This window comes from Tachyglossus aculeatus, chromosome 2 (genome assembly GCF_015852505.1).
Source record: "Tachyglossus aculeatus isolate mTacAcu1 chromosome 2, mTacAcu1.pri, whole genome shotgun sequence".
Lineage (NCBI taxonomy): Eukaryota > Metazoa > Chordata > Mammalia > Monotremata > Tachyglossidae > Tachyglossus > Tachyglossus aculeatus.
The window spans coordinates 751,801-773,968 of record NC_052067.1 but is presented as its reverse complement, the minus strand read 5'-3'; the positions used below and the strand labels follow the sequence as shown (position 1 = coordinate 773,968).

At 51.4% G+C, this 22,168-nt stretch overlaps 1 protein-coding gene across 1 annotated transcript; it reads left to right on the top strand.

The window, feature by feature from the left end:
- Positions 1–750: 750 nt before the first annotated feature.
- FAM133B (family with sequence similarity 133 member B) lies at positions 751–20,836 on the top strand. Its single transcript, XM_038766017.1, has 11 exons — positions 751–851; positions 7,011–7,108; positions 7,847–7,925; positions 9,662–9,736; positions 9,959–9,991; positions 10,435–10,497; positions 11,033–11,125; positions 14,173–14,223; positions 16,172–16,267; positions 18,313–18,360; positions 19,406–20,836. The coding sequence occupies exons 1-11, from the start codon at positions 828–830 to the stop codon at positions 19,490–19,492; spliced, it is 747 nt and encodes a 248-aa protein (XP_038621945.1). The 5' UTR covers positions 751–827; the 3' UTR covers positions 19,493–20,836.
- The last annotated feature ends 1,332 nt before the right edge of the window (positions 20,837–22,168 follow it).

Sequence of the window (22,168 nt, the reverse complement as noted above, 5' to 3'; positions counted from 1 at the left end):
CTGTCAAATGGGGATGAAGACTGTGAGCCCCCTGTGGGACAACCTGATCGCCTTATAGCCTCCCCAGTGCTTCGAACAGCGCTTTTCACATAGTAAGTGCTTAATAAATGCCATCATTATTATTATTATTGTTATTATGAATGATTGAATGAATGAATGAATAATGAATGAGTGAGTGAGTGAGTGAGTCAGTGAGTGAGTGAGTGAGTGAATGAATGAATGAATGAATGGTGAACAGGGGCGCGCCCAGTACCGGTTCCTCCAAGCCCCGTGGGGTCGCTGTGCGGCTCGGGCCCCTCGGGGAGCGGTGCGGCTGCGCGGCCGGACTCCTCCGCGCCGGCAGGGGACGCTGTGGGCGGCTGGAGGGAGGGGAGGGAGGGAGGCGGGCACGCGGCCGGGCTCCTCCGAGACGGCAGGGGGCGCTGTGGGCAGCGGGAGGGTGGGAGGGAGGTAGGCGGGCGCGCGGCAGGGCTCCTCCGAGACGGCAGGGGGAGCTGTGGACGGCGGGAGGGAGGGAGGCGGGCGCGCGGCCGGGCTCCTCCTAGACGGCAGGGGGCGCTGTGGGCGGCGGCAGGGAGGGAGGGAGGCGGGCACGCGGCCGGGCTCCTCCGAGACGGCAGGGGGCGCTGTGTGCGACGGGAGGGAGGGAGGGAGGCGGCCTCGCGGCCGGGCTCCTCCGAGACGGCAAGGGGCGCTGTGGGCGGAGGCGGTGGGAGGGAGGTCGAGGAGGAGGAGGAGGAGGAGGAGGAGGAGAAGAAGAAGAAGGGAAAGGTGGAGAGCCGGTCGGTCTCCCGCGGGAGGTCCCGGGCCGGGAGCCGCCCAGCGCCATGGGGAAGAGGGACAACAGGGTGGTGAGTCGGCCTCCCCCTGGGCCCGCGGCCCGCCCCCGGTGACCCCCGGTGCCCCCGGCCTCCCTCTCCTCCCCATCCTCCCCATCCTCCCCATCCTGCCCATCCTCCCCTCTCACCCCCCCCAACCCCCCGCCCTCAGCCGCCCCCATTTGCCCCCAGACCCCCGGCTTCTTCACCAGACTGAGCCCCTTTCTTCCTCTCCATCCCCCCGCCTTACCTCCTTCCCTTCCCCACATCACCTGTATATATGTATATACGTTTGGACATATTTATTACTCTACTTTATTTATTTTACTTGTACATATCTATTCTATTTATTTTGTTTTGTCAGTATGTTTGGTTTTGTTCTCTGTCTCCCCCTTTTAGACTGTGAGCCCGCTGTTGGGTAGGGACTGTCTCTCTATGTTGCCAATTTGTCTTCCCAAGCGCTTAGTCCAGTGCTCTGCACATAGTGAGCGCTCAATAAATACGATTGATGATGATGATGATCTGCACCCCAGACCCCCCGCCCCCCCAGGCCTCATTCATTCATCCACCCAATCGTATTTGTTTATTCATTCCTTCCTTCCTTCATTCATTCATTCAGTCGTATTTATTGAGCGCCTACTGTGTGCAGAGCACTGCACGAAGCGCAAGTTGGCCACATAGAGAGACGGTCCCTACCCAACAGCGGGCTCGCAGTCTAGAAGGGGGGGGACAGAGAACAAAACCAAACATATTAACAAAATAAAATAAATAGACTAAATGTGTACAAGTGAAATAAATAAATAGACTAACAGATACGGGGAAGCAGCGTGGCTCAGTGGAAAGAGCCCGGGCTTTGAAGTCAGAGGTCATGGGTTCAAATCCCGGCTCCGCCAGCTGTCAGCTTTGTGACTTTGGGCAAGTCACTTCGCTTCCCTGCTCCTCAGTTCCTTCATCTGTAAAATGGGGATGAAGACTGTGAGCCCCTCGTGGGACAACCTAATTACCTTGTATCTACCCCAGCGCTTAGAACAGTGCTTTGCACATAGTAAGCGCTTAACAAATACCAACATTATTATTATTATTATTACAAACATATATACATATACACAGGTATATATTGTATAATATATATATTAAAATATATATATAATATGTCTAGACTGTGAGCCTTCTAGACTGTGAGCCCACTGTTGGGTAGGGACTGTCTCTATATGTTGCCAGCTTGTACTTCCCAAGCACTTAGTACAGTGCTCTGCACACAGTAAGCGCTCAATAAATACGATTGATTGATTGATATACAGGTGCTGTGGGGAGGGGAAGGAGGTAAGGCAGGGGGGATGGGGAGGGGGAGAGGAAGGAGTAAGCAAGCAATAAATATGATTGATTGATTGATTGAGGGGTCTCAGTGTGGGAAGGCCTCCTGGAGGAGGTGAGCTCTCAGCAGGGCTTTGAAGGGAGGAAGAGAGCTAGCTTGGCGGATGTGTGCAGAGCGCTGTACTAAGCGCTTGGGAAGTACGAGTTGGCAACATAGAGAGATGGTCCCTACCCAACAGCGGGCTCACAGTCTAGAAGGGGGAGACGGACAACAAAACAAAACATATTAACTAAATAGAATAAATATGTACACTAGACTGTGAGCCCGCTGTTGGGTAGGGACTGTCTGTATACACTGCCAACTTGTACTTCCCAAGCACTTAGTACAGTGCTCTGCACACAGTAAGTGCTCAGTAAATACAATTGATTGATTGTACAAGCAAAATAAATAGTGTAATAAATATGTACAAACATATATACAGGCCTCATCCACACACACACACACACACCCCCACCCTCCCGCCCGTCAGCCTCCCGTCCTCATTCCCCTCACCCCCAGGTCTCCATCCCGATCCGTCCCCCGGACCCCCAGGCGGCTGAGCCTGCAGGAAGCTGGTAGGGAAGGGGCCAGCGAGCCCCTCTCCTGCTCCTCTGGGGACCCCCGACCCCTTTCCTCCCCGGGAGCCCCCCTGCCCCTACATTTGGAGGGGTTGGGCTGGGATCCTGGATTCTGATCCCGACTCTGCCCCTGGCCTGCTGAGTGACCTCAGGCAGTCCACTCAAACCCTCTGGGCTTCACTTTCATTCTCCGTAAAATGGGGAGAAGATCCTTGTTGTCCCCTGACCACCCCCCGTAAACCGGGAGGCAGGGACTGTGCCCTCCCTGGTGATTCCGTATCCACCCCAGCTCGTAGCACAGCAGCGGGCACAGAGCGAGGGCTCAATTAGCATCCTGAGAGTGGTAGCAGCCCCTGCCCCGGGCCACCCTCTTTCAGAATTAGGGGTCTCCAGCCCATAATGGCCCAGGTGGGTCCACCCTCCTGCATCCCCAGCAGAGGCCTTCAGCCCATCATCATTGGTGGTATTTAGTTCATTCATTCATTCTATCGGATTAACAGAGTGCTTACTGTGTGCAGAGCGCTGTACTACATGCAGGGCACTGGATTGAGTGCTTGGTAGAGTATGCTACAGCCAGAAGATGCCCAGGACCCGTGTTCCGTGAGCTGCATCCAGCCTGAAACTTCCTCCTCCCTCCCCACCGCGCATCACTTGTAGAAGTCTCCCCCTTTTAGACTGTGAGCCCACTGTTGGGTAGGGACTGTCTCTATATGTTGCCAATTTGTACTTCCCAAGCGCTTAGTACAGTGCTCTGCACTTAGTAAGCGCTCAATAAATACGATTGATGATGATGATGATCACTGTACCTGAGGTTGTCTTGGGCCCTGGCCCTCCCTGGCTTCCTTGGCCCCGGGCAGCTCCCCCAGTTAAGGGTTCTCACCCAAGTCAGTCAGTCAGGTTTTTATTGAGCACTTATTCTGGGCAGAGCACCGTGCTGAGTGCTTGGGAGAGGACCCGGAGAGTTAGTAGACACCATCCCTGCCTTTGAAGAGCTTACAGTCTTGCAGGGGAGACAGACCATAAAATAAATGACAGGTGGGGGGAGCAACCCAGAGAAGCAGCATGGCCTAGTGGAGGAGTGTACAGGCCTGGGACTCAGAAGGACCCGGGTTCTCCTCTCAGCTCTGCCACTTGTCTGCTGTGTATGGCCTTGGGCAAGTCACTTCACTTCTCCGGGCTTCGGTTACCTCGTCTGTAAAATGGGGATGGGGACTGAGTCCCCTGTGGGACACGGACTCTGTCCAGCCTGAGTAACGTGTATCTACTTGGTAAGTGTATAACAAATACCATTTAAAAAAAACGGCCACGGCGTGTAGGGGTGGGTGTTTGGAGATAGGTGTATGGGAGAGAGGAAGTAGTTGGAGGGTGGCTTCTATTCCTAATCTTTGTCCCTACTGGCTTCAGCCCATCCTTTCCCGGAGGTGAATCGAGCCAGGCTATCGTACTGATAACCTGTTTCCATAGTTTTTGTCTTAGGAGGTCTTCCCCGGTGCTGTCCCGTGGTGTCCCCATGGGAGCAGCAGGAGGAAGAGAAGGAGGAGGAGGAATGGGGCCAGATTGATTGGCTTTCATTGGTGGTCAGGGAGCATCACCATCCAAAGCCCCAACAGAGTGTTAGACGGGGCAGGAGGTGTTTTTGAGTCAGACTGATTTTGCCGTGGGGCGGCTCACCGTCCTGTCGGGTTCCGTTCTGCTTCCGAGCAGCCTCGAAGCCTGCTGGGATGCAGGTCAGGACCCCTTTCGGGACCCCGTCCGGGATGTCTTGGCCCGATTGTCTAGAAAAGTCTCACCCTGGAGCTCGTCCAGACGAGGCCCAGACCCCCGGTCCCAAGGGGCCGTGGCGGGCCCACGTGGAGCTGAGCCACGGGTTCTGGGGGTGGGAGGTGAGGCGGGCAGGCCCCTTCCCCCAGCACCAGGGCCCCACAGCCAGGGAGACAGGGGAGGCCTATGGGCCTTAAGGACAGATAAAATATTCCTCCTTTGTTTTGGCTTTGCCTCTCTCGGGGAGAGAAAAATCATTCAGTCGGTCCCTGTCCCACATAGGGCTCACAGTCTTCATCTCCATTTTACAGATGAGGTAACTGAGGCATAAAGAAATGACTTGCCCAGGGTCACACAGCAGTCAGGCGGCAGAGCCAGGATTAGAACCCAGGCCCTTCTGACTCCTAGGCCCAAGCTCTATCCACTAGACCATGGTGGTTGTATTTTGGAGAGGCGGTCGACTCAAATTTTCCCTTACGACGTAAGTTTCGAGGCAGAGAGCAAATGCGTTTCAGAACCCAGTGGGCCACGCTGGAATTTTCACATCGCGTCTGGCTGCCCCAACTCCAAGTCACAAGTGGATGAAGCTGGTATTTCAATAAGTACCAAGTGTTCCCTCTTTGGGAGCCCATTTGATGTGTGTTGATGTTTACCCACAGAAAATACAGATTTAGATTTCTCTGGCCCGGGTGGGTTTGGATCAGTGACCACGTAGAGACAGAAGGTGGTGAGTTTGTTTTGCCTTGTTGGCAGATGGGTCTTTTAGAGTCAAAGCCACTTTTCTGAGTTTTTAGTAGAGTCCTCTAGTGAAGATGACTGAGTGAAGAAGTCCAGTTGGGTGCTTCTCTTGGCCTCAGGTAGCAGCGATGGTGCTTGCTGGGTGCTCTGTGTAGAGCCCCGAACTCTGCCTGGGGTGAAGCTGCCACCGAGGGAAAGAACAACACAAATGCAACCAACAAAACCATTACACAACAGCCATGCTAGTGTGGTGGGGGGAAAGTAGAGGGCAGAACGAGGCACTGGGCATCAGCTTCCACCCAAAACCTGGGCGCCTTCCCATCCCTCTTTCCTTGTTGGGGGTCGGGTGCCGGATCCCCTGAAACTGAAAACCACCCTAAGTTCATGACTGTATAGCCCCTTCTTCGCATGGTTAAACCTGTCTGGAAATGGCAGTCCATAAGCTCCTTATGGGCGGGGAACACATCTACCAACTCTGTTGTGTTGCACTCTCCCAAGTGCTCCTTACAGTGCTCTGCACATGGTAAGCGCGCCATAAATACCATCGACTGGTGGATTGGTTGGTGCAGGGTGAGGCCCGGTCTGCCGGGGGAGTTTCCCATCGAGGTAACCGGGCCTGGGCCATCCGGAGGGGAGACGGTTTCGGCCCGGGGGCCCCTCGTGGGACAGAAAGGGCGGCCCTCTCAGAGGAATCCAGAAGCCAGGGTTCACGCGGCTCTGAACCCTTAGCCAGTGGGGCCCCCTCTGACTTTGTGGCATCGGGCCAGAGGAGACAGGCACCGGATCCAATCTGATCGTATCGTATCTATTCCAGGGCTTAGCACTTTTTTATGGTGTTTATTAAGTGCTTACTATGTACAAAGCACTGTTCTAAGCGCTGGAGAGGCTACAAGGTGATCAGGTTGTCCCACGTGGGGCTCACAGTCTTAATCCCCATTTCACAGGTGAGGTAACTGAGGCCCAGAGAAGTTAAGTGACTTGCCCAAAGTCACACAGCTGACAAGTGGCGGAGCCGGGATTTGAACCCATGATCTCTGACTCCAAAGCCTGTGCTCTTTCCATACCTTTATTGTTAATAACAGTACTTTGTTCCGTGGGCTGCTCTCTATTAAATGTTGACCGATTATCCTTAGAATGGCTTTAATCGAAACGGCCTCTCGCGATTGGGACCAAGTCGATTCTAATCCTTGATGTAGTCGTGTTGGCCACCCGCCCGTGTGTCAAGCCTTCCCTTTTGAGTCAGTTGAACATACGCTCAGGGGGTCACGGTGGCCACCGTCTTTTCCCGGAGGCCTAGGCTGAGTGACGTCACCCAGGTGGCGAGAGGCCAGCAGAACGAACCGCAGTAAAACCGGGGAAAGTCAGATTGAGGTTAAGCGCCTCGACTGCCCTGATTATGATAGCTGTTGAGCACTGACTAATTCCTGGTTGCTGGGGTTGGATCATCAGATGGGACACAGTCCCCATCCCACCCGAGCCTCACCATTTGAGAGGGAGGGCGAGCAGCAGTCTTCTTTCTCCCCAGAGGCCCAGAGAGGTTAAGTGACTTGCGTGGGGTCACAGAGCTGGAATGCAAACCCGGGGCCCCCCAACCTCCGGCCCCGGGCTCTGCCCATTCGACCACCGTGCCTCAACCGCTGAGTCGATTTGGTTGGTTTCCTCTTTCCAGCCTCAAAGAGTGTCTCAGCTTTGAGCCGGCAGACGGGAAGAGCAAGTCAAGTGGAGCTGAACTTGTTTCTCTCTCTCTTTTCCCTCCTCGAGGCTTACATGAATCCAATCGCCATGGCCAGGTCCCGGGGTCCCGCCCAGTCAGCAGGGCCCACCATACAGGACTACCTGAATCGGCCGCGGCCCACGTGGTAATTGCGAAGACGGGCACTTGCTGTGTAGAAACCGTTCTCTGGGGGAGGGGGGGGATTTCACGATTCCCCGCAGCCGACAGACACACCCCCATCACATGTTCCTGCTTGTGTGCGTGTTTATATGCCCGCGTGGACATGGGTGTTTGCGCCCGAGGGAGCCATGGCAGGCTGGGTGGGGGTGCTGGACCGTAGCTTCCCCCCGATCAACACCTTTTGGGCAACTTGTTTTAAATGGAGAAGTGTGATTTGAAAGTCCACCAGCCACACATCCCAGCATCGTGAGGGCTAACGTTTCCAGCTTATTCCACGGCCTGCGATTTTCCAAGACCGGGGCTTTCCTTAGGCCCTCAACTAGCCGTGGATGTGGTATTTATTGGGTGCCCCCTGGGTGCAGTGCACACTGTACTGAGCAGTTGGTACTGTTCTACACAGAGCTTCTGCTCTAATGGGGGAGACAGATCTAGAAGTCTCTGTAAACAGAGTTTTGGCTAAGGTGGAGAGTGAAAACATTTGGGGAAAGCTCTAAGAGTAAACTGTTGGTTTGCAGGGAAATTATTCCACCGATCTGGAAAACTCTGCCTTTGTAGCATGCTAATGTGCCTGTTATCTGTGGGGAGAAATTGATGGTCAACCTGACAGTCTGTGCTTGGGAATATCTTTTTTTAAAAAAAACCTCTACCGTGACTTCAGATCGGTAGAATTTTTTGGATCTGAATCTACATTCTGTTTTTGAAGGGAAGAAGTGAAAGAGCAACTAGAAAAGAAGAAAAAAGGTTCCAAAGCACTAGCTGAATTTGAAGAAAAGATGAACGAGGTTTGTACGTGGTGTCTCGCTGCCCCACCCTACCCCTGGCCCTCATTTGGCGGTTCTTGTCAGAGGGGCCCTGTTCGGCCCCAGCCTGCATTTTCTCTTTTTTTTGTTTTTAATTAAATCTTTTTGGCATTCGCTCGTCATGTTCAGTGCTGATGGCCCTCAGTGCCTGAGAAGCCGGGAGGCCCACCCAAGTCCCTGTTTGGGACTCTCCTCTCCTTCCGACAGTGCGGGAGCTGAAATTTCCGATCGTCATTAATGTTCATTTGGGAAGTTTCAGTGTGGGCCTCAACCCTCTCCAATTCTTCCCCCCTTTAAAACGAAAACTCTGCCTGCAGCAGGTGTTCACCAATGGAGCGGGTCCCTTAGGTGACAGCCCGCTCCCTCCTGTGGGCCTTTAGACACTGGGTTACAAAGGAATATGGTCAACTGCTTGGTGTCTACTGTTATAAGAATAATAATAACGATGGTAGTTGTTGAGTGCTTACTGTGTGCCAGGTACCGTACTAAGCGTTGGGGTGGATACAAGGTAATTGGGATGGACAGAATACCCGTCCCACAGAAGACTCACAATCTGCCAACTTGTACTTCCCAAGCGCTTAGTACAGTGCTCTGCACACAGTAAGCGCTCAATAAATACGATTGATTGATTAAGCAGCCGGCTTAGTGGATAGAGGATAGGCCTTGGAGTCAGAAGGTCCTGGGGTCTAATTGCAGCTCTGCCTGCCTACCACATGCCTGCTTTGTCACCCAAGGCAAGTCAATTAACTTTTCTGGGCCTTGGTCACCTTATCTGGAAAATGGGGATTAAGAGTATGAGCCCCATGTGGGACAGGGACTGTGCCCAACCTGATTAGTTCGGATCTACCCCAACGCTTAGAACAGGGCTTGGCACATAGTGCTTAACAAGTACCGTATTTTTTTTAATCCCCATTTTCCAAATGAGCTAACTGAGGCCCAGAGAAGTGAAGCAAATTGCCCAAGGTCACACAGCAGACGGGTGACAGATCTGGGATTAGAACCCAGGACCTTCCGACTCCCAGGCCGGTGCTCTGTGTCATCATCACCATCAGTGATTCTTAGGGGTTGCCTACTTTGTGCAGAGCACTGGTCTAAGCTCTTGGGACACTACCATAGAGTGAGCAGACATGGTCCCTGCCCTCAAAGGGCCTCCAGTCTCATGTGGGCCGAGCCCTGTGCTGAGCATTTCGGAGAGTACCACAGGACCACAGAGTGAATCGACTCGATTGCTGCCCTCATTCCACCTACTGTGTGAGAGCACTGTACCCATTAGGAGAGTATCGTCGATTGAGTAGGCCTTCTCCCCACCTTCAAGGAGCTTACAATCTACAGTGTGCAGAGAGTGCATAGAAGAGTACAGTGGAGTGAGTAGCTGTGAGCCCTGCCCTCAGAGCTCCAGAAAAGGATTTTAATATCTTAAGGAGGTGATTTCTTTACATTCAGATCTTAACAGTGCCCATCCTAGAAGTCACAGCCCCCAAAAATGAAAAGCTTGAGTAATTTCTTCTTACGGGTAATTTCTGTACTATCGCATAGAGTGCTTTTCACTCAGATATGCCTACCTGTAGCCCTTTTTAATTGGAGGAGTGAGAGAGAAAGGATCCCGTCTACTCTCTGTGCTTAGGCCAGTGCTCAGCACACAGAACCTGCTTGAAACATAGCATTGATTGATTGATTTGATATTAAAGAGGAAGCAAGTAACAAGTCTTCCTTTTTAGAACTGGAAGAAAGAGCTGGAAAAGCACCGAGAGAAGTTACTGGGGGGAAGTGAGAGTTCCTCCAAAAAGAAAGAGGTGAGATTCCCGGCCTTGGGGAGGTGTTTGGGGGAGGCCAGGAGCCGGGGGCTGGGGGGGGTGGTGTGGACGGGGGCTGGTTTCGGGGCCCGGAACCTCAACAGCCGGCCTAGGGTGACCGCTCCCGAGTTTTGCATGCCCTTGAGCGCTGACCTCTGAAATTGCCAAAGGGCGAGCGTCGAAAAAAGCAGACCCAAAGTTTACATCTCTCTTTCCCTCCAGAGAAAGAAGAAGGAAAAGAAGAAGTCCGGTAGGGTGAGCAAAGTTTCCTTTCTTTTCTAAGTACAGTCGGATCAGGGCCTAGGACAAAGTAAGAACCATCTCAGTTCTCGCTAAAAATGGGACACAATCCTTGGCTGCGAGTGAGTGGGCCTGGTGGTTGGGAGCGACGGTAAGGGTGGAAGGGAAAAGGGGATCGAAAAAAGCCGGACAGAGATCACCTGAACCAGCAGCAGCAGGCAGGCCTGATGTGCTTGCTTTAGAGTTTCAAGTGACAAATGCCCTCTTTCTCCCGCTCTGTGGGGCAAAAGCCGAAGAAACCCTCTCGGCCCTGGAAGTGGGGGCAGTGGCTGGGGAACCAGGCCTGTGTTTCCACTGAGCAATTACGTCACTGGGGTTTTAAGGCTGACGAGGGGCTCGGGAAAAGGAAATGGAAATGCTGCGTCTCACAAGCTTTAACTTCTTTGTGTTTGGTCAAGTCTTCGTCGTCTTCTTCACCGAGCTCTGATTCTTCCAGCAGCTCAATGGATTCTGATGAGGAGGTAGGTTCTCCCAGACAGAGCAGGAAAAATTGGCCTTTCTGGGAAAGGCAAAGCGTTCCGGCCGGAGAGGGAGTCCGTGGAGAGGGGTTGGTGGGCCCTCTTTGTCCCTTAAGCAGATCTGGTGGTCTTGTTTTGACCGGAAAATCAGACCGTTGGTGTTACCTAGTAGTTGTCCAAGAACCCAGGAGAAGCAAGACATCACTAGGATATTACTTTAATAAACCCAGCCCAGAGCCAGTTACCCTTTTAAAGTCTGGTGTATTAAGTAGCAGCCTTTAGTTGGAGAAACTGGTGACATATATAAGAGCTGGTCCCCATTTTTTTTCCTAATGGTATTTGTTGAAGTGGTTATTATGTGTCAAGCACTGTTCTAAGGGCCGCAGAAGATACAAGTTAATCAGGTTGAACATAGTCCCTGTCCCACATAGGACTCACAGTCATCGACCGAGATGGAAATTTAAGAAAAAATGAGATGAAAAGTGCAGTTTGGGTCCCGAAATGTACAGGTGTGTTTAATCTGACTGTTTTTGCCCAGGATAAGAAACAAGGTAAGAAGAAAAGAAAAAAGAAGTACCGGCCGCACAAGTCTTCGGAAGCCTCGGGCTCTGAGTCCGAATCCGACGGCAAGGTAAACTGGAGGAGGCCCCTACGGCTCGGGCTGCTGCTCTCGTGTCCCCGCGCAGGCGGCTCGCTTCAGTGCTTTCCTTTTCGATTGTCCTCTCTGCTCAACCAGAAGTGACGGCAGGTTCACGAGTGTGGGCTTGCTGTTCCCGTGGAACTGAGACGTCCAGGTACGGTCTGGGATTCGAGAGATGCGTGGTCCGGAAGGGGCCGTGGCAGGACATTTTGGAGAGCAGACATCCTTCCAGCCGGACCTTATGTAGCAATGATAATGATACCGGTAACGGTGGTGTTTGTTAGGCACTTAATGTGTGCCAAGCACTGTTCTGAGCACCAGGGTAAAGACAAGATGAGCAGATAAGACAGTCCCTGAACAACATGGGGTTCACAGTCTGTGTCTGAGAAGCAGGGTGGAGGATTGGAAGGACCTGGGTTCTAATCCCGGCTCTGCCACTTTTCTGCTGTGTGATCTTGAAGTCACTTAGCTTCTCTGGGCCTCCATTCCCTCATCTGGAAAATGGGGATTAAGACTGTGAACGCCTTAAGGGACATTCATTCATTCATTCAATCGTATTTGTTGAGCGCTTACTGTGTGCAGAGCACTGTACTAAGCGCTTGGGAAGTACAAGTTGGCAACATACAGAGACAGTCCCTACCCAACAGTGGGCTCACAGTCTGGAAGGGGGAGAACAGTCTAGAAGGGGGAGACTTCCCCCTTCTGATTATCTTGATTATCCCTAATTATCCCTGATTATCTGATAATCAGGGACTGATTATCTTGTATCTTCCCTAGTGTTAAAGCACAGTTCCTGGCACATAGTAAATGCTTAAATAATACCATTAGAAAAAAATTAAAAGCAAGTAGGAAGGAGAACAGGTCTCTGATCCCCATTTTTACAGATGAGGACACTGAGGCCCAGAAAAGGAAGTGACTTGCCCGAGGTCACATAGCAGGCGAGAGGCAGAGCTGAGACTAAAACCCAGGTCTCCTGACTCCCACGCTGGTGTTCTTTCCACTGAGCCTCACCGTTTTTCAAATAACCTGGCAGCAGTGGGATTCAAACCCTTGCCCCCTGAAGAATCTGGAGCCTTAATCCAGAGCCTTAGGCCGCTCGGCCATGCCTTTCTCAGAATGTGCTTGGTCCTCCCCGGATCTGGGCTCCGTTCTAACTGATTTCACCTCCACCAGACTGTCTGTCGCTGTCTCACAGTTAGCAGCCCTGAACACTAGGCCGTGTGGCCATGACCGGCCAGAGCAGCTTCCCCTTGTGCAGGCTCCTAGAACTAGGGGTGGGCTCTGGGCACACAGCTCTGGCCCCAACTTGGGGCGAGGGGGTGCTTACCCTCCCAGCTTTCTGAGCCAGACTCCCACAGTGGCTCCCCACGGGTCTCTGCCAAGACCCGGGAGCTGAGAGACCCAAAATGACAGCTCTCCGGCCTGCTCACTCTTTGAAGTCAGTCTCTCACTCCCACCTAAGTCCCTGGCTCCTCTGGGCCCCCCATACTCACGATGCTGGTTACGGGCCATGCTGAGAGGATCTCACAGCTCTGATGGTGTTCCCCAGCCAACAGCGTGCTGATGACCGGGGAAAACGGAGGTGCCACCTTTTGGATCCCCTGATGGCCTGGCTTTCCACCCTTCCACCCGTGGCTTTCGGTCCAGCACTTAACCCACCGAGGGCCCTCTCTCGGCCCCCCAGGTTCCCGTCTCCCGCCGGCTTGGGCTGCCGGTGGCCCTTTCCTCCGCTCCTTAGTTCAGTGTCTCCCGGCCATCCAGTGCTTGTTGCGGGCTGGGGCGGGGATGCTGGGTAGCCCTAGTGGAAGTCAAGAAAGTCTCTTTATGAAACAGTTTTCTATTTGGGAGTTGGCCGAAAGGGTTCGATCCCACCCATCCACCCGTCCGTCCTTCCCTAACTGCATCCTGGAGCGGCTAACGGTTTTCCTTTGGTGACATTGATGTTTCTACTGCTCTTCCTGTGAACGGTCCCTCTAGTGATGTTGGTAGCGTCAACAGGGTAAGCATCGTGATCTCGGTGGGAGGGAGGCGTTATTCCTTGGGTCTTTTCGGAGTCACGACAGTGGTGGCATTTCTCCTCCGAACTCACTGACTGTGCCGGCCCTTGAGCCTGCCCATTGGACCGAGCTCCCCCCGGGTTTGGGACGGTTATCTGGGATCGGCTCTGAGCTAGCTCGGTCGGGTCTGGCCAGAACCAGTGTCTCCCAGGGGTCTTCGCTGTCTCCCTCTGCCAAACGATTTCCGGGGGTTCATGGTCTCTGGGACTGAGCCTTTTTTAAATGGGTCAATCAGTGGTCTGTATCGAGAGCCTGCTGGGTGCGGAGCACTGGACTAAGCTCTTGCAGAGGGGATAGACCCGATCCCTGTCCTCAGGGAGCTTCCAGTCTCAAGGATACACTGGATTGAGGTGTTCCTCTTCCTCACCCTAAGTCTCAGCGCCTTTCTGCTACCCCTTCGGATCTGGTCATGGCGTTGTCTTTGGCGGGCACTTGGACCGCAGCTCAGGGAACATGTCCCTGGGTTTGGATGAGGAAGAGAATCGTTTGGGGATGGACCGTCTGGTTTATTTTCTTGCACTGTCCTTTGGCACCTCGTTTGGGAAAAGACCAAGTTGAGGAGTTGTTGCTTTTTCTCGTGTGCTGGTTGGGCTTGGTTCTGGGAGTAGAGGAATGGTGGGGCTGGGGCGGGCAGGTGGATGGGCCGGCCTGAGGCAGGCGTCCTTCGAGAGAAGTCAAGTGGGACGGCGTGGCCGGGGTCATTGCAGGTGGGGCAGGAGGTCCAGGGTCACTGTGGTCAGGGCAGGCGGTCTGGGGTCACTGCGGACAGGGCAGGTGAGTCTGGGTCATTATGGTCAGGGCAGGTGGTCAGGAGTCATCAAGGGCAGGGCAGGCATCCTTGAAGAACAGTTTAGCAAGAGCCGTGGGCATTTGGACATTGGCAAGGACTGTGAGGACCTCATCCTGGCCAGGGGGCTTCTCCCACGGAGGCTCAGCCCTGGATGTCCCCACTGCTTACAGCTTGTGCTTCCCTTGATCTAGGACAGCTTGAAAAAGAAGAAGAAGTCCAAAGATGAACACGAGAAAGAAAAGGTAAAACAAACCAACTACTCAGGATGAAATGTCCCGTGACAGTCAGCACTGCATTATTTTGCGAGGGGAACGTGTTCTCTGAGGAGGCTCAATCAGTTCTCTTGGAACAAGCAGCCTGGACTCTCCAGGAACTTTCCATTCTCAAGTTGGGTTGTGGGGCTTGCAGCTTGACTCACCCCCTGTGCATGCCCACAACCTGTTTTGACTGATGCCCGTGCACGCCCACGACCCAGTTTGACCCACACCCAGCACATGCCCTCAACCTGATTTGACTAACTCCCGGCACACACCCACAGCCTGAGTTCGATCCATGCCCAGCGCGTGCCCACAACCTATTTTGACCTACACCCAGCCCGTGCCCGCAACAGGTTCGACCGACACCGGGCCATGTCCCATCCAAGGAAGCAGCGTGGCCTAGTGGATAGAGCACGGGTTTGGGATTCAGAAGGACCCTGGTCCTAATCCCGGCTCCGCCACTTGTCCGCCGTGTGACCTTGGCAGTCATTTCACAGTGTCTCAGTTCCCTCCTCTAAAATGGGGATGAAGACTGTTAGCCCCATGTGGGACATGGAATGTGTGCAGCCTGATTAGTTTGTATCCACCCCAGCTCTTAGAATAGTGAGTGCCTGGCACACAGTAAGCGTGTAATAAGTACTGTTATTATTATTTATTATCCAGATGGATCACGGTTCCCTAAATCCCCCACACCTAGTTCTGCTTCCAGTGCAGGGTGAGAGCCTGTGTTGGACAGAGTTAGTAGTGTCCACCTGTGGTGGCCCACAAAACCTCACTCCAAAAGGAAAACTGCTGGGCCATCCTCCCCCTTTTCCCGACCCCTCTCCCCGCTGAGTGTTGTTCCAGCAGTAGCACTGCGTGGAGTTTTCAGTAGGGCATGTAAGGGAAGGGTTCCTTTATCCATTCCTTCTAGACTGTGAGCCCGCCTTCTAGACTGTGAGCTCGCTGTTGGGTAGGGACCGTCTCTATATGTTGCCAACTTGTACTTCCCAAGCGCTTAGTACCGTGCTCTGCAAACGGTAAGCGCTCAATAAATACGATTGAATGAATCCATTCACTTTGGCATATAGCTATGTGAAGAACTTCAGGCTGGGAGCCAGAAGGACCTGGGTTCTAATCCCGGCTCCGCCACTTGGCTGCTTTGTGACATTGGGCAACTCACTTTACTTCGCTGTGCCTCAGCTACCTCCTCTGTAAAGTGGGGATTAAGATTGTGAGCCTCATATGGGACAGGGACTGTGTCCAACCTGATTAGCTTGTATCTACCCCAGTGTTTAGAGCAGTGCTTGACACATAGTAAGCACTTAACAGATACCATCGTTATTAACAAATACCATAAAAAAAGTTCGCTGGGGGAGGAGTATTCATTCATTCATTCAATTCAATTGTATTTATGGAGCACTTACTGTATGCAGAGTACTGTACTAAGCGCTTGGAAAGTATTCAGCCTTCAATTCAACTTAATTTGAGTGCATTTGAATAATTCAAATCAAAAGTCAAGGGTTTTGCTTTTAAAATCTCTTTTCTGTGGTGGATCCAAGTATTCACAGGTGTTTGCTATTCCATTTACAAAGGACCTCTTTCAAGAGCAGTGAACTACACCGAGCATCTTCGGGCCAGATTCATTTTGGCAGGGGTAGGAAATAACCGTCCAGGCCGCTAAAGTCCTGTGAATTCTCATCCAGGAAAACATATTTAGCTCATCTCCCCTCCTATCCCCGACCCCAACATTCATTTACCGTTTTTTTATCCCCCAAGAGAAGTACGTTCCTCGGAGTTGATTTATCTAATTGGCCTGTCCGTCATCCAGTGGTAGTCTGGACTGGGTTCAGAGCCCTGCACATCTAGCATGGGAGGGAGGTAGGCAAAAAGCCCACGTCCCAGGTCCGATCTAATGAGCCCTTTTGATCCTCATTTCTCTCACCGTGCACAGGACGTCAAAAGCGTCAGCAAGAAGAGGAAGAAGGTTGATCACGGAGATAAGCCAGCATCATCTGAGTCATTCTCAGAGTCGGATCCTGCAGAAGAGGTCAGTGTGTTCTTTTGCGTTTTAAATGCAAGAGACTCTCAAGGCTCTTGGGCTCTCAAGAGTAAACTAAGGTCCCGAGCAGGTGGATAGTCAGTGTAGCAGAATGTAATCTATCTGTCAGTCCTTTATTCCTCTGGTGACTAGATTGTAAGCTAGACTCTAGACTGAAGCCCCCCTCTGGACCATAAACTATTTCTGGGCAGGGAGTGTGTCTTCCAACTTTGTTGTATTGTGCTCTCCCAAGCACTTAGCACAGTTCTCTGCACACAGTAAGCACTCAATCTTGTTTTTTTATGGTATTTTTTAAGGGCTTACTGTGTGCCAGGCACTGTGCACAGCAATAGGGTAGCAGGTCAGTCAGTCATATTTATTGAGCGCTTACTGTGTGCAGAGCACTGCAGTAAGTGCTTGGGAGAGTACAATGTAATAGACACATCCCCTGCTCAAAACAAGCTTATGGTCTAGGGGGAATGATGAACATTAATATAAATAAACTACAGGTAAAAACAAATAAATTACAAGTGTGGTAGGTGCAAGCTAATCAGGATTCCAGATGAGGGAACAGAGGCACAGAGAAGTGAAGTGACTTGCCCAAAGTCACACAGCAGACAACCAGCAGAGCTGGCATTAGAACCCAGGTCCTTCTGACTCCCGGGCCCAAACTGTATCCAACTACAATAAATACCGTTGATTGATTGTATTGGATGTGACGAGGGAGGACGTACCAGACCAGAAGGCAGGACCTGGGTGAGAGGTAAGTGGCAACGTAGATGAGATGGAGGATCAGTGAGAAGGTTTGCATTAGAGGAGCAGAGTGTGAGGGTTGAGTTGTAGTAAAGAGTAGTGAGGTGTGAGGTAGGAGGGGGCGAGGGGATTGAATGCTTGAAAGCCAATGGTAGGGCATTTCTTTTTGAAGCGGAGGTGGATGGACAACCACCAGAGGGTCTTGAAGGGTGGGGAAACATGGACTGAACGTTTTCATAGAAAAATGATCAGGCAGCAGAGTGGAGAATGGACTGGAGTAAGGAGAGACAGGAGGCAGGAAGGTCAGCAAGAAGACACTGATGGATTGATTGGATAGACAAGGGAAATACAGTACTCAGGACTCTGCTTGTCAGCTGAATTCAGAAGTTGGATGGAATGGAAATTCATAAATGGGAAAACGCCGGGTGGATAAAGTGAACGTTGTTCAGCCCCTGAGATCCAAGAGATGAAACTCTGGCAAGTCAGGGCCACCGCCCACCCCTCGGGCCCGCTGCCAGGCCTGAGGGAGACAGAATGGAGAGATACGGGTGTGCCCGGGGGCCGTTTGGGTTCCTGTGGGGATGGACCCTCCTCTCCTGGGCACATCGGGTGGGTTTCCGCCCGCCCCTCTCCTGCGCTGCTCTAGATGCTCACTTGGGCCTGTTTGGGGAGCTGCTTGGCTCTCGGGCCGGGAACTGCATTTCCTTGCTTTCCTCCCTGCTTTAATGAAGAGGAGAAGAAGAAAGAAATACGGTATTTGTTAAGCACTTACTTCATGTTGCCAAGCACCATACTAAGCATTGGGGTAGATGCGGTGCAATCAGATGAGACACAGTTCCCTGTCACCTTCAGGGTCTCACAGACTAAAATGAAGGGAAAACAGGTATTAAATCCCCATTTTAGAGATGAGGCTCAAAGAAGTGAAGCAACTTGCCCAAGGTAACACAGCAGGCAAGAAGCAGAACTGGGATTAAAACCCAGTTCCCCTGACTGCCAGGCCTGTGGTCTTTCACTAAGCCACACTCCCTGCTGTAGATTGTACCCTTGCCTCTGCTTGACTTTTGGCCTCAAAGGGCTTGCATTTTCCCCCACTGCCTAGACCCTTTTCCCCCCGCAACCCCATCAGTACCCCCTGCACCCTCTCACCTGGCCCGGAAACAAACAGGACTAAGAGCAGAACCACTCGGCATCCCCTGCTTTTACAGCACTGTAAACTGTTCATTGACACTTCGGTAGCAAATCCATTCCTTTTATTAAGAAATGGCAACAGTCATTAAAAGCCTGTCTGCTAATGTTTCCAGGTGCAAGCCAAAAAGAAGAAAAGCGGAGAAGAAAGAGACAAAGCCACAGCAAGTATCATTTCCATTCTTAGTGAGCTGATAAAAATGGAAGTGCAGCATATCTCTGTCTGTCGTGTGCTAAACCTCTGCAAGCGTATGTACTGAGGGGATATTTCATGGGAAAAACTTTTATCCGCTGACGAGCTGCAGTAAATCCAGCCTCAGCACCCGGGGAACCTGGGCCAATCATTCTGCTTACTGTATGCAGAACACTGGACTAAGCGCTTGGGAAAACACAAGACAATAGAATGGTTGGACACATTCCCTGCCTGTAAAGAGCTTACGATCTACAGAAGGAGACAGACATTAAAATAAGTTACCAGAGGGGGAAATGGCAGAATGTAAGGATATGAATTTAAGTGCTGTGGGGCTGAGGCTGGGGTGAATCTCAAGTGCTTAAGGGGTACAGATCCAAGTTTATAGGCAACACAGAAGCGAGGGCGGGTGGGGAAAATGAGGGTTTTAGGCAGAGAAAGCCTTTTGGAGGAGATGTGATTTTAGGAGGGTATGGAGGGTGGGGAGATAATTGTTTGACTAGAGGATAATAATTATGGTACTTGTTATAGGACCTTACTATTGTGCCAAGCACTGTACTAGGCGCTAGGGTAAGTACAAGTTAGGTTGGACACAGATTTAATCCCCATTTTACGGATAAGTTACAGAGGTACAGAGAAGTGAAGGGACTTGCCCAAGGTCGCACAGCAGACGGGTGGCGAATCCGGGATTAGAACCCTGGTCCTGTGTCTCCCGGGCCCGCGCTCCTTCCACTAGGTCATGCTGCTCTGAAAGAGCACTGAGGTGTGTGCCGGAGATATTTTGCCATTCAGATGGGATTTTCTGAGAAATTCCAATCAGACAGTTTCCTCCCGGGTTGGGTGGGCTTGCTGATTTAGCATCTCCTGCCATTACGCAAAATTCTCTGTTTTTGTGGCCTGCCCGAAGGGACTTTGTTTGATGAACGCAGATGCTCTCCATACCTTAGTCATACGGGTGTCTCTTCATGGTGGAGTTAGATCTTGACTTTGCTGACATCCAGTCTGTAACTGTCCCTAAGGAGAAAACCAAGAAGAAGAAGAAGCCTAAGAAGCACGGCAAGAAGAAGAAAAAGAAGACTGCTGGTTCGGGGCCGGAGTCTGCGTAATGTTAAGAAAACCATCAGGATTTCCCTTTGAAGAAAGTGCAATGTTTAGAGGAAACTTCAACTGTGAAAATTAGGGCCCATCTCACCGAAATGCATGAATTTTCCCGAGTTTTTAGAATTTTTCCTGGACTTTGGGTTGCCAGCCAGGCCCCACCAGGCCGGGAGAGGCCAGAGCCGTGGCCTGCCGCTTCCTCTGGGGGCTCGGCCTTGCCTTACTCGGCCCTCTTCTGGGGTTGGCGGGGGGGAGGCGCTCCCCCCTCTCCCTCCCCAACCCCAGAAGACCACCCACAGTAGCCCAGCTGGTCTTGAAATCTTGGAAATAAAGGCAAATCTTTTAGCTATTGGAAGTGGCATTTTTGGCGAGAAGCGTCTAATTTTCTGCCAGTTGAAATGGAAGGCCACCCACATCCTTAGGACGTGTTCAGTGGGCCGAAGCAGAGGAGCCCCGGTGACGACAGTTGGCGTTTTGGAAGCGCGGGCCTGCTGTCGGCTTCCTCCACGATCGGTTGTTTTTTGTAGATAAGTGTGTTTTCATAGAATTTATTTCTTTTAATATGATTTTGGGGACCCGGGCCGAGGACCGGGGGAAGGGGCCGGGAGGGAGGCTCGCGATCAGCCTAGCCAGCCGGATGGCGTGTGTGTGCCTTTGGTCCGAACGAATCCCATCCGTCTCTGCCCCTTCCCCACAGACCTGGTCCACTGCCGGCTTTCCTGGCCCGGACCTCAGTTGGGTCTGGAACCTCAGCCGGCTCCACGGGAAAGGGCAGCGATCCCAGAGGGTCGGCCTCCACCCCGCTTCCCATCGCTGTCCTCTTTTGGACTCTTTTCTAGGAGTAACTTGGGTTCTGTCTTTTGGATCAGAGTCCCGGGTCCAGGTGGGGAGAGGAATCATTTTAAATACACTGGTATTTTTGGCATTGAGAAAGTCTGCTGAATTTTGTTTGCATGTTTTCTACTGATCTGAATGGGAACGGATTCGCCGGGAGACATTCAGGAGGGGCCTGGGGTTGTGGGGGGAACCCTCTATCTTTTGTATAAGTTGTGTTCGGGCTGCAGCTCTCCCGGCAGCCCCCTCCTTGCTCTGTGTTCAGCTCCCGCCTGGGTGTTCGCGCACTCGGCTGATGATATTTAGCATGTACAAGGGCAGGTTTTTTGATATTCCACAGCTTCATATTGAAGCTGACTTTACTAGAAGCAAATTCAGCGGCAGCCAGATATGCTCTGTGTCTTGTTTCACGAAACTGCTATCAGAATCTCAGTAAACACACCATTTCAAAAGTTTGTTGTCTTTATATATTGATATTGAATGAAGGCACGGGTTAAATTAAAGTGAGAATGACCTGACCGAGTTCTGTGGCCTCTCTTTTACTAAGATTTTGGGGACCTGGGGCTTCGCCGATCATACTTCCGGGGTGTTCATAAATATCTTTCAATCCCACACCGATCCTTTCTCAGAGCAAAGCTCGACTGTGACATCCTTGTTCATAGTGACAGTTATATCAGGTTTGTTAACACACACTCAAAGTCTTTGGGCCGAGAAGAGGCAGAAGAAGTGCCCATTCAATCAATGGTGTTTATTGAGCACTTACTATGTGCAGAGCACTGTACTAAGCACTTGGAGGAGTACAATGCAACAGAATTAGCAGTCATGTTCTCTGCCCATAATGAGCCTTCAGTCTAGAGTACTGGGTTTTTTTTAGCATTTATTAAGCGTTTACTATGTGCAAAGCACTGTTCTAAGTACTGTTCTGTTTAAGTGCCCAGGTTTATTTAAGCTTCGTTGGAGGGGCAAGAAACTGGGTGAAACCAGGAAAAGAAACAAATGAATAAATTGTCTGATACTTTCGCAAACACAGACATGCACACACATTTTTTTTTAAAGTACTCAACAGGAGCTTTTATCGAACACCCAGTCAATCAATGGTATTTATTGAGCAGTTATGTGCAGAGCACTGTACTAAATGCTAGGGAAAGTACAATGCCACAAACTTACAGTCTGAGGGAGACAGGCCTTAATATAAATAAGTTACATTGCTTCCTTCCCTGCGAGAGGTCAAACGTTCAAATTGTCACTAGAGCAACCAATTAATCTATTGCATTTGTTGAACCACTATTGTGTCAAAGTCCTGGGTGGGTTACCTTATGCACAGCTGAATACAAAATGTAAGGGAAAGTACAACAGTGTTAGGCGATATGAACGCTGCCCTTGGGAAGCCTACAATCTAGGGGGGGAGACAGATTCTGAAATAGTAATAACAATAATAACAATAATAATAATAAATTGTAGGATTTCCTTTTTTTAATGGTATTTGTTAAATGCTTTGTGCGAGGCACAGTACTAAGCACTGGGTAGACACAAGATAATTGTAATAATTTAGTGTTTACTGTGGGCAAAGCACTGTACCAAGCGCTTGGGAGAGTACAATAGAACAGAGTTGGTAGGCATGTTCCCTGCCCACAGTGAGGGAAGAGTTTGTGTTGGGAAATACTTGGAGAGACGCATCTTTTTCTGAAAATGAAAAGGTTTCTTACTCTGCCATCTCTCCCCTCTGCAATCACGTCCTGTTGGTGGATGGATGTGGCTAAGCAATGGGCCGACAACTGGTCTCTCCAGCCCAGGGGGTCAAGGGCTGAAAGGAACAGAAGGGGCTGAGCTGCCACAAGCATGGCAACAGA